The 12500-nt window shown below is 46.0% G+C and overlaps 1 protein-coding gene across 3 annotated transcripts in view; it reads left to right on the top strand.

Annotated features, from left to right (window-relative positions):
* Positions 1–12500, top strand: part of LOC109887429 (CD209 antigen-like protein E) — a 34034-nt gene that overhangs the window by 651 nt on the left and 20883 nt on the right. Inside the window, exons 2-7 of one of the 3 annotated variants that reach the window (XR_004206929.1) lie at positions 5583–5684; positions 5833–6054; positions 6278–6414; positions 8291–8400; positions 8568–8851; positions 8900–9203. The exons of 1 other annotated variant lie outside the window; for it this stretch is intronic. Coding sequence is in view for 1 of the 2 variants with exons in the window: in XM_031814823.1 (XP_031670683.1) it covers positions 5583–5684; positions 5833–6054; positions 6278–6414; positions 8291–8400; positions 8900–9032 (704 nt within the window). In the remaining variant the exon portion in view is untranslated. Of the gene's footprint in view, positions 1–5582; positions 5685–5832; positions 6055–6277; positions 6415–8290; positions 8401–8567; positions 8852–8899; positions 9204–12500 lie in introns of those variants that run through there. One more of the 3 variants, XM_031814823.1, reaches the window with a different exon arrangement.

The following is a 12500-nucleotide window of genomic DNA, read 5'->3' as shown; positions in this document are numbered from 1 at the left end:
TCTCTGGGTAAGTCTCTAAGATCTTTGTACACCTGGATTGTACAATATTTGCCCATTTATTATTTTCAAAATTCTTCAAGCTCTGTCAAATTGGTTGTGGATCATTGGTTGGCAACCATTTTGAATTTGTCTTACAATAGGTTTGCAAGCAGATTTCAATCACAACTGTAACTTTGCAAACTCCAGTGTAGATGTGGCCTTGTGTTGTAGGTTGTCTGGTGGAAAGCAGACTGAAACAGGTTTTCTTCTAGGATATTTCCTGTGCTTAGCTCAATTCTAGGATTTTATTTTATCCTGAAAAACTCCCCAGTCCTTAAAAATTACAAGCATACTGATAACATGATGCAGCCACCAAAACATAGTGTCTTCAAAACAATATTGAGAGAAGTACTCAGTGATGTGTCGTGTTGAATTGCCTCCCTCAGTACAAAAAGTGAATTGCTTCGCCACATTTGTTGCAGTATTACTTTAGTGCCTTGTTGCTAACAGGATACATGTTTTGGAATATATTTTTTCTGTGCAAGCTACCTTTTCAGTCTGTCAGGTAGGTTAGTATTGTGGAGTAACTACAATGTTGATCCATCCTCAGATATCACCCTTCCGCATCTGTGTTGGAAGGTGGCAGAGCTAGAAGGATGTTTGTCAGACCATGAGACATCCTGAACATCGGTCTTTTCAAAAAAAATCTTACGTAGCGTCCGAACTATTATGATCTACAAACTATTATGCTTTATTGAAAGATGAGACTCTCACAAACGTGATGGGTTCTCCATTTAGGACGTCCACAAGCCTCACACGACTCTGAAGGTCCCCAGTACCACAAAAAAAAAAGTTAATGGAAGTATATATATATATATATATTTAGTGGACGTATATATGGAGATAATTTATTGCCTAATATAAGGGGATAAATACATGCAAAAAATGTATAAAATGTTTCCTGATCTTTCTAGTACCTCTCAGATAGAGGACAGGCACTTCAGAACAAACTTCCTTCTGATATTTCTGGGGACGATCTGTTGTTCCATATGTTTCTATTGGCTAAGAGCAGTAATGACGATCTAGTGAATCTGTTATTCAATGTGTTTCTATTGGCTAATAGCAGTAATGACAATCTGTTGTTCCACGTAGTGAATCTGAAATTCAATGTGTTTCTATTGGCTAATAGCAGTAATGACTATCTGTTATTCAATGTGTTTCTATTGGCTAATAGCAGTAAGGACTATCTGTTATTCAATGTGTTTCTATTGGCTAATAGCAGTAATGACTATCTGTTATTCAATGTGTTTCTATCGGCTAATAGCAGTAATGACAATCTGTTGTTCCACGTAGTGTTGTTCCACCACCCCCGGCTCAGACCCTCCCCCACCACCCCCGGCTCAGACCCTCCCCCACCACCCCCGGCTCAGACCCTCCCACACCACCCCCGGCTCAGACCCTCCCCCACCATCCCCGGCTCAGACCCTCCCACCACCCCCGGCTCAGACCCTCCCACCACCCCCGGCTCAGACCCTCCCCCACCACCCCCGGCTCAGACCCTCCCCCACCACCCCCGGCTCAGACCCTCCCCCACCACCCCCGGCTCAGACCCTCCCTCACAACCCCCGGCTTAGACCCTCCCCCACCACCCCCGGCTCAGACCCTCCCACACCACCCCTGGCTTAGACCCTCCCATCTCTCACGGCTCAGACCCTCCGCCACTCCCCCGGCTTAGACCCTCCCTCACTCCCCCGGCTTAGACCCTCCCCCACCACCCCGGCTTAGACCCTCCCATCTCCCACGGCTCAAACCCTCCCATCTCTCACGGCTCAGACCCTCCCCCACCACCCCCGGCTTAGACCCTCCCATCTCCCACGGCTCAAACCCTCCCATCTCCCACGGCTCAGACCCTCCCCCACCACCCCTGGCTCAGACCCTCCCCCACCACCCCCGGCTTAGACCCTCCCAACACCCCAGCTCAGACCCTCCCCCACCACCCCTGGCTCAGACCCTCCCCCACCACCCCCGGCTTAGACCCTCCCAACACCCCGGCTCAGACCCTCCCCCACCACCCCGGCTTAGACCCTCCCACCACCCCGGCTCAGACCCTCCCCCACCACCCCGGCTCAGACCCTCCCCCACCACCCCCGGCTTAGACCCTCCCCCACCACCCCCGGCTCAGACCCTCCCACACCACCCCTGGCTTAGACCCTCCCATCTCTCACGGCTCAGACCCTCCGCCACTCCCCCGGCTTAGACCCTCCCTCACTCCCCCGGCTTAGACCCTCCCCCACCACCCCCGGCTTAGACCCTCCCATCTCCCACGGCTCAGACCCTCCCCCACTCTCCCTCGGCTTAGACCCTCCCATCTCCCACGGCTCAGACCCTCCCCCACCACCCCCGGCTTAGACCCTCCCATCTCCCACGGCTCAAACCCTCCCCCACCACCCCCGGCTTAGACCCTCCCATCTCCCACGGCTCAGACCCTCCCCCACCACCCCCGGCTTAGACCCTCCCATCTCCCAAAGCTCAGACCCTCCCCCACCACCCCCGGCTTAGACCCTCCCATCTCCCACGGCTCAGACCCTCCTCCACTCCCCCGGCTTAGACCCCCCCACCACCCCCGGCTCAGACCCTCCCCCACCACCCCCGGCTTAGACCCTTCCATCTCCCACGGCTCAAACCCTCCGCCACTCCCCCGGCTTAGACCCTCCCCCACTCCCCCGGCTTAGACCCTCCCCCACCGACCCCGGCTTAGACCCTCCCATCTCCCACGGCTCAAACCCTCCCCCACCACCCCCGGCTTAGACCCTCCCATCTCCCACGGCTCAGACCCTCCCCCACCACCCCCGGCTTAGACCCTCCCATCTCCCACGGCTCAGACCCTCCCCCACCACCCCCGGCTTAGACCCTCCCATCTCCCACGGCTTAGACCCTCCCATCTCCCAAAGCTCAAACCCTCCCCCACCACCCCCAGCTTAGACTCTTCCATCTCCCACGGCTCAGACCCTCCCCCACTCCCCCGGCTTAGACCCTCCCATCTCCCATGGCTCAAACCCTCCCCCACCACCCCCGGCTTAGACCCTCCCATCTCCCACGGCTCAGACCCTCCCCCACCACCCCCGGCTCAGACCCTCCCCCACCACACCCGGCTCAGACCCTCCCCCACCACCCCCGGCTCAGACCCTCCCCCACCACCCCCAGCTTAGACCCTCCCACCACCCCCGGCTTAGACCCTCCCCCACCACCCCCGGCGTAGACCCTCCCCCACCACCCCCGGCTCAGACCCTCCCACCACCCCCGGCTTAGACCCTCCATCTCCCATGGCTCAGACCCTCCCCCACCACCCCCGGCTTAGACCCTCCCCCACCACCCCCGGCTTAGACCCTCCCATCTCCCACGGCTCAGACCCTCCCCCACCACCCCCGGCTCAGACCCTCCCACCACCCCCGGCTTAGACCCTCCATCTCCCATGGCTCAGACCCTCCCCCACCACCCCCGGCTTAGACCCTCCCCCACCACCCCCGGCTTAGACCCTCCCATCTCCCACGGCTCAGACCCTCCCCCACCACCCCCGGCTTAGACCCTCCCACACCACCCCCGGCTTAGACCCTCCCATCTCCCACGGCTCAGACCCTCCCCCACCACCCCCGGCTTAGACCCTCCCATCTCCACAGCTCAGACCCTCCCCCAACAACCCCGGCTTAAACCCTCCCCCACCACCCCCGGCTCAGACCCTCCCATCTCCCACGGCTCAGACCATCCCACAACACCCCCGGCTTAGACCCTCCCATCTCCCCCGGCTTAGACCCTCCCCCATCTCCCACGGCTCAGACCCTCCCCCACTCCCCCGGCTTAGACCCTCCCATCTCCCACGGCTCAGACCCTCCCCCACCACCCCCGGCTTAGACTCTAGAGGGTTAATCACTATAATTGCACACAATGGGATTCATTGCAACTTATTATGTAACATGTTAAGCAAATGATTCATGAGCTTATTTAGGTTAAAGACTTATTGAATAAAGACATTTCAGATTTTTATTTTATATATATATATATATAGTTGAGGGGTCCAATGGAACGGAGTGGAGGGGGAGGTGAGAGTGGTGACAGGTGCTGCCAGACGACTGTAGTTGAGGGGTCCAGTGGAACGGAGTGAGGGGGAGGTGAGAGTGGTGAGAGGTGCTGCCAGACGACTGTAGTTGAGGGGTCCAGTGGAACGGAGTGGAGGGGGAGGTGAGAGTCGTGACAGGTGCTGCCAGACGGCTGTAGTTGAGGATGAAACGTCTGTAAAAATTGGCAAACCCCAGGAAATGCTATATCTGCTTCAGGTTAGAGGGCGTAGGCCACTCTGTGACTGCCATGTCTTGGTGGGGTCCGTACGTAACTCCCCCAGGGAACAAGTGGAGACAAAGTGACCAACCTGGCCCCAGTATAGGCAGGTTCTAGTGCTGATTCACCGCTGCCTCTCCTCTGGAGAGAGACGAGCCGAGCTGCACGGAGGCACCCAGTCAGGAAGGAAATCTTGACCCGTTCACTAGCATAAGAGTTGGGCTGTTGCTCGAATACTAGTGAACATTGTACCAGAAAGGCTCTGTGTGTAGATTGATGAAGATAATTTTTATGGATCAGGGAAAAAACAATTGAATCCCTTTTAGAATAAGTCTGTAACGTAACAAAATGTAAAAAAGTTCAAGAGGAAAACTTTCCACTTTCTCTGTAGTCATGTAACCCCCCTGAAATGGACAAAAATTAATAGAAAGTCATTGACACTGGACAAACCATACACATACACGGCGTTGTTTCGTTCAAAGTTGATTGCAAATGCCATATGGCAAATGCCAGGTGTAACACTTTCCAAATCCAACAGGTTGCGAGCGCGCTCCACCGTGGTTTTTCATATTGCAAAATGCAACACAAGTCAACATCCAAAAGCAACATTTTGAAAAAGCGATTTTTTTTTCAAAAACGTATCACCCCCCCAAAAAAGTGCTTTCTGGACCGTTTTTCGAAATTATTTTGATTTTTTTTGTCAATTACACATGTGTAAGAACTGTATGAATATACTTTTGTCCAATTTTATTATCATATTTTATCTATTTATTGTCATAATTTTTATTTTTGTAACTTGCGCATAAGGCATATGTTTTGTCCATTTGCAATATGATTTCATAAGAAGTCAAAAGTCAAAAGTCAAAAATAGACAAGAGGTTTGAAAACTTTCCAAATGCAATGTTATTTTGACTTGTTATTCTTCTTTGTTTATTCACTGTGTATTTATTTATTGTGTCACTATTTTCAATGTTGTATCTTTAACTCTGCATTGTTAGAAAAGTCTGTTGTTTACGAAGCAAATAACAAATTAAGTATGATTTAGAATGAAATAGGTGCCGGCAATCATTTTGGGTGCCTGAACTCAATAAGCCAATATTCTGTTAGAGGTTCTGGAAGTCAAGCAGTAGAATACGTGAGGTTCTGGAACTCAGTTCTGGTGTTCTGTCCCTTGTCAATCTTGTGTATTTCCCTCAGTGATTCAAACAGCAAATGGACACAAAATTAGAAACAAATACAGCAAGTTTTTATGGTAATAATTTGTGCTTCAGTGTCTTGTCAGTGGTGGAAGAGATACTCTGGAGCTGCTGCAATGTGTCTGGGACTGCTGTGTGTTCTCCTACTGGCTGGGATCATAGGCCTGTTTCTCTACCGTGAGTTTGATATGTTCTCACTCAAACATTCTTCATCATCAGTGGTGTAATGATCAGGGATAAATTACATTTACATTCCAGTCAATTCCATTCAGAAGGTAAACCATATTTCACTGTTACCTTGTTCATTGGTCGTATTGTTTCGCAGAGAGAAACCAATTGACCAGTTCCAACACCCTGACCAAAGAGAGAGACCAGGTACAGTCCAGCGGAAACAACCTGACCAAAGAGAGAGACCAGCTACAGACCAGTTACAACACCCTGACCAAAGAGAGAGACCAGCTACAGACCAGTTACAACACCCTGACCAAAGAGAGAGACCAGCTACAGAAAGAGACAGAACGTCTGAAACAGTCTATAGTTGAGAAAGGTGAGTCAAATTGTCTCATGACTGTTCTGTTTGACAGTCTCTGTATCAGTTCACATGTCACTTACAAACAGGCAATTCAAATGACATTAAATGAAAATGTGAGAAACAAACTACGACTTCCAAACTGTCCATTTAGTTAGTTCCTGTCTTCATTGAGTGTTTGCTTGATACTTAATTAATTGTTGTATTAAAGTGACTAAAGCAGGAAATGTTCAACTTATAGTGTGTCCTCGAGGATGGAAGAAGCTTGGTAGCAGTTGTTACTACGTCTCTACTGAGGAAAAATCCTGGGAGGAGAGCAGACAGGACTGCAGAGATAGAGGAGCACACCTGGTGGTCATCAAGAGCGAAGACGATCAGGTGTGTGTGTGTGTGTGTGCGTGTGTGTGTGTGTGTGTGGTAGCGAGAGAGAGAGAGACAGGGATGCAGCTTAATACCCTCCCTCTTCATATATATCAAAGAATTGGTGAGGGCACTAGAGCAGTCTGCAGCCCCGGTCTTCACCATCCTAGAATCTGAAGTCAAATGTTTGCTGATGATCTGGTGCTTCTGTCACCAACCGAGGAGGGCCTACAGCAACACCTAGATCTTCTTGCCAGATTTTGTCAGACCTGGGTCCTGACAGTAAATCTCAGTAAGACAAAAATAATGGTGTTCCAAAAAAGGTCCAGTCGCCAGGACCTCAAATACAAATTCCATCTAGACACTGTTGCCCTAGAGCACACAAAAAACGATACTTACCTCGGTCTAGACATCAGCGACACAGGTAACTTCCACAAAGCTGTGAACGATCTGAGAGACAAGGCAAGAAGGGCCATCAAAAGGAACATAAAATGGACACACCCATTAGGATCTGTCAAAAAATATTTGAATCTGTTATCCAGTTATTGCACTTTATGGTTGTGAGGTCTGGTGAGGTTGCCGCTCACCAACCAAGACATCACAAAATGGGACAAACATCAAATTGAGACTAAGAAGAATGCAGAATTCTTCAAACAATATCCTCTGTGTACAACGTAAAACACCAAATAATGCATGCAGAACAGAATTAGGCTAATACCCACTAATTATCAATATCCAGAAAAGAGTCGTTACATTCTACAACCACCTAAAAGGAAGCGATTCCCAAACCTTCCATAACAAAGTCATCACCTACAGAGAGATTAACCTGGAGAAGAGTCCCCAATGCAAGCTGGTCCCGGGGCTCTGTTCACAAACAGACCCCACAGAGCCTCAGGACAGCAACACAATTAAACCTAACGAAATCATGAGAGAACTAAATTATAATTACTTGACACATTGGAAAGAAATAACAAAAAATCTAGAATGCTATTTGGCCCTAAACAGAGAGTACACGGTGGCAGAATACCTGACCACTGTGACTGACCAAACTTAAGGAAAGCTTTGACTATGTACAGACTTTGTACAGACTCAGTGAGAATAGCCTTGCTATTGAGAAAGGCCGCCGTAGGCAGACATGGCTCTCAAAAGAAGACAGGCTATGTGCACACTGCCCACAAAATAATGTGGAAACTGAGCTGCACTTCCTAACCTCCTGCCCAAATGTATTGACCATATTAGAGACACATATTTCCCTCAGATTACACAGATCCACAAAGAATTAGAAAAAAAACAAAACCTATTTTGAAATACTCTTGGATATATTGAGTGAAATACCAGTGCACTCTCCCATCTCCCACGGCTCAGACCCTCCCCCACTCCCCCGGCTTAGACCCTCCCATCTCCCACGGCTCAAACCCTCCCCCACCACCCCCGGCTTAGACCCTCCCATCTCCCACGGCTCAGACCCTCCCCCACCACCCCCGGCTCAGACCCTCCCATCTCCCACGGCTCAAACCCTCCGCACTGCAGCAAGATGTGTGACCTGTTGCTACAAGAACATGGCAACAAGTGAACAAACAACATCATAAAAAACATATATATATATATATGAAAACATAATTATGTTTATTCATTTTCCCTTTTCTACTTGCTCATAATATCTGAAGTATCTTTATTGTCTTGGAACTGTTGTAACATTTCTATTGTTTATTTCACTTTTGTTTATTATCTAGTTCACTTGCTTGCTTGTTAACATATGTTTCCCATGCCAATAAAGCTCTTAAATTGAATTGAAATGAATTTAGAGACAGAGAGAGAGAGACAGAGGGAGCGAGCGAGACAGCGAGTATAAATGGCAGGTATTAACAATGTTGAATCTCTTCCACATCTACAGACATTTGTCAATTGGTTATGCGGGGTAAAGAACTATGTCTGGATTGGTCTGACTGACTCTGTTACTGAGGGGACCTGGAAATGGGTGGACGACACACCACTGACCACAAAGTAAGACATTAATTAATTCTGTGTCATTATGACATTACTGTCTGGATAGTTAGGTTCAGAATGGACAGACTGTTTCTATATGTTATATATATATATGATTCTATGTGTTGTTTCTTCTACAGGTATTGGAACAGTGACAGTCTGATTCTGTGTTGTTTCTTCTACAGGTATTGGAACAGTGGACAGCCTGATTCTATGTGTTGTTTCTCCTACAGGTATTGAAACAGTGGAGAGCCTGATTCTATATGTTGTTTCTCCTACAGGTATTGGAACAGTGGACAGCCTGATTCTATGTGTTGTTTCTCCTACAGGTATTGGAACAGTGGACAGCCTGATTCTATGTGTTGTTTCTTCTACAGGTATTGGACCAGTGGACAGCCTGATTCTGTGTTGTTTCTTCTACAGGTATTGGAACAGTGGACAGCCTGATTCTGTGTTGTTTCTTCTACAGGTATTGGAACAGTGGACAGCCTGATTCTATGTGTTATTTCTCCTACAGGTATTGGAACAGTGGAGAGCCTAATGGTGGTGGAGCAGAGAACTGTGTGTATTTCTACTCCTGGTCATCAGACACAGGAGCTTGGTGGGACTATGACTGTTCCTATCAATACAGATGGATCTGTGAGAAATAGGATTCATCCTCGGTACTCTCTGAACTGCTAAATAGGATTATGCTAAGTACTGTATATCGTAAAATATTTTCTGCTTATTCATTTACCTTGTCAAGAACATACAATATATAACAAGACAAATGTAGAATACATTATAATAAAACTATATGCAATAACAATACAATGACTTGATAAGAGAAGGACTGTTCTGTCTGTTGTTGAGGAAATTCACCACTTAGGACTCAAATTCAAAGGAAATCTATCTTTATTATCACAGTCACAGAGGTTCACTGACTCAATACAATCCTGATGTTCATGTTTATTATTATTACTTTTTTTAGTTTAGTCTACTTGCTAAATATTTTTCTTAACTCTTCCCAAACTGAGACTGACTGATACCACACCAGGCTTCTTAACTTGAAACTGAGATACTCCTTTTGGTTCCCAGAGCAATGTTCTGGGTGTACTGGGAAAAAGCTTGTACAGTGAGTGTAAGGGATGTCGTCCTCCTCTTCTGAGGAGGAGTAGTAAGAAAGATCGGAGGACCAAAGGTAAGTGTTCATGATGATTTTAATTAAAGAAAGCTCTGAACACTGAATCAAAACAATAAATGATGACGTGAATTTACAAAACCGAAACAGTACCGTGTGGCCCAAACACTCACACGGAAACAAACACCCACAATCCAAAATTGAACCCCAGGCTACCTAAGTATGATTCTCAATCAGGGACAACAATTGACAGCTGCCTCTGATTGAGAACCAAAAACCAACATAGAAAAACAAACAGACTGCCCACCCCAACTCACGCCCTGACCATACTAAAACAAAGACAAAAACAAAGGAACTAAGGTCAGAACGTGACAGTGAGAGTGTTGATTCCTCCCATGTACAGTCAATCAGTTACTCGCATGAACCCAACCAAGTTGGATATTAGAAAAGCAGCATTATTCTAAACATACGAGTGGATAAACAGAGAGAAAATGTCATACTCTTATATAATAGTTGATCTAACATGGAGTCTGGAAGGACTGTTCTCTACTGTATAATAGTAGATCTAACATGAAGTCTAGAAGGACTGTTCTCTACTGTATAATAGTTGATCTAATATGGAGTCTAGAAGAACTGTTCTCTACTGTATAATCGTTGATCTAAAATGGAGTCTAGAATGACTGTTCTCTACTGTATAATAGTAGATCTAACATGGAGTCTAGAAGGACTGTTCTCTACTGTATAATAGTTGATCTAACATGGAGTCTAGAAGGACTGTTCTCTACTGTATAATAGTTGATCTAATATGGAGTCTAGAAGGACTGTTCTCTACTGTATAATCGTTGATCTAAAATGGAGTCTAGAATGACTGTTCTCTACTGTATAATAGTTGATCTAACATGGAGTCTAGAAGGACTGTTCTCTACTGTATAATAGTTGATCTAACATGGAGTCTAGAAGGACTGTTCTCTACTGTATAATAGTTGATCTAACATGGAGTCTAGAAGGACTGTTCTCTACTGTATAATAGTTGATCTAATATGGAGTCTAGAAGGACTGTTCTCTCTGTTGTATCATATAATCTCTGACACTTTAAGATGTACTATATATCAGTTAACTCTTTGAACTCCCTCTCCCGGATCCGGGAGAATTGTCATCAGCTGACACTAATTAGCATAACGCAACGGACAAAGAATATTACTCGAAAATATTCATATTCATGAAATCACAAGTGAAATATATTGAAACACAGCTTAGCCTTCTGTTAATCACCCTGTCATCTCAGATTTTGAAATTATGCAGCCAAAGCAAGACAAGCATTTGTGTAAGTGTATCGATAGCCTAGCATAGCATTATGCCTAGCTAGCAGCAGACAACCTGGTCACGAAAATCAGAAAAGCAATCCAATTAAATCGTTTACCTTTGATGAGCTTCGGATGTTTTCACTCACGAGACTCCCAGTTAGACAGCAAATGTTCCTTTTTAAAAAAAATATTACTCTTGTAGCCGTAATAACTCCGTTAGTTCTTCACGTTTGGCTGAGAATTCGACGGGAAATTGTGGTCACGACAACGGCGAAAAATATTCCAAATTAGCTCCATAATATCGACAAAAACATGGCAAACATTGTTTATAATCAATCCTCAAGGTGTTTTTCAAATATCTATTTGATAATATATCAACCGGGACAGCTGTATTTTCAGTAAGACCAGGAAGAAAAATAGCTACCTCTGTCTATTACGCAATAATTACTATGAGAGCCCAAGGACAAAGTGAAACAGATCAGGGCGTGACACTATATGTGTTTTACAAACACACACACACACACATACATACATACATACATACATACATACACACATACACACACAAACACACATTGAAAAGCACCAATGCACATAACCCGCCCACCTGAGAATCTGCTTTTCAGCCATCTATTTCCTGTGTTTCAGGTTTGCAAAATCCATGTCACTTCAATCTCTCTGGATTAATGGTGTAGATTTTCTGTAGATTTTCATATGGCAAATGGTCACAAAATCAAGACCCAAAGGTCAAAATTTGAAAATCGAAAATATATTCTCGAAGTCTTTTCCGTTTAGGACAATTGGCCGTCCGTTTCCTGATGTTTCGTCCATTTGCAATAAGCAGCCAGTTGCCATCTGGTGGAATTTTCCAGAACAGCAGAATAATTAATAAAATGTCACTTTTATAAAACGGAAACCAAATGTCCAAGAGATTTTATTTGATGACTTCCCGGAAGATCTGGCCCAGGGGCATGACCTGAGAGGATACTATAATATAATATTGTTGGGACTTTAACTAACCGACACTACATAGTATCCCCTCTTCATGGTTCCAGACCCAACAACATTATATAGTATCCCCTCTTCATGGTTACAGACCCAACAACATCATATAGTATATCCTCTTCGTGGTTACATGTTGTGCTGTGCTCACTTGAACAGGAACGTGGCATGGCAGTCCTTCTTTGACTTATATAGTTGTCACGCCCTGACCCTAAAGAGTCCTCTGGGTTCTCTATGGTGTTTTAGGTCAGGGCGTGACCCTGGGGCACGACCTGAGTCCGTCGGCCTATTTTAAAAATACTTGCAGACGTCTAGTAATAGGCCGTACATTTGCAATATAAGGAGATCCTCATCAACCATATGGGTAATGCCATCGGCGTCCCTGTAGAGAAGAGACTGTCCCTGTCAACAATGGTTACAAGGAGAGGATACTATAATATAATGTTGTTGGGTCTGTATCTAACAGGCACTGTATAGTATCCCCTTTTCATGGTTCCAGACCTAACATCATTATATAGTATCCCCTCTTCATGGTTAGACCCAACAACATTACATAGTATCCCCTTTCATGGTTATAGACCCAACAACATTACATAGTATTCCCTCTTCATGGTTACAGACCCAACAACATTACATAGTATCCCTTCTTCATGGTTACATGTTGTGCTGTGCTCACTTGAACAGGAAGGTGG

The sequence above is a fragment of the Oncorhynchus kisutch genome, unplaced genomic scaffold (assembly GCF_002021735.2).
Source record: "Oncorhynchus kisutch isolate 150728-3 unplaced genomic scaffold, Okis_V2 Okis07a-Okis12b_hom, whole genome shotgun sequence".
Lineage (NCBI taxonomy): Eukaryota > Metazoa > Chordata > Actinopteri > Salmoniformes > Salmonidae > Oncorhynchus > Oncorhynchus kisutch.
Note: the sequence above shows the minus strand (reverse complement) of the source record. Positions and strands in the feature narration are given on the sequence as shown.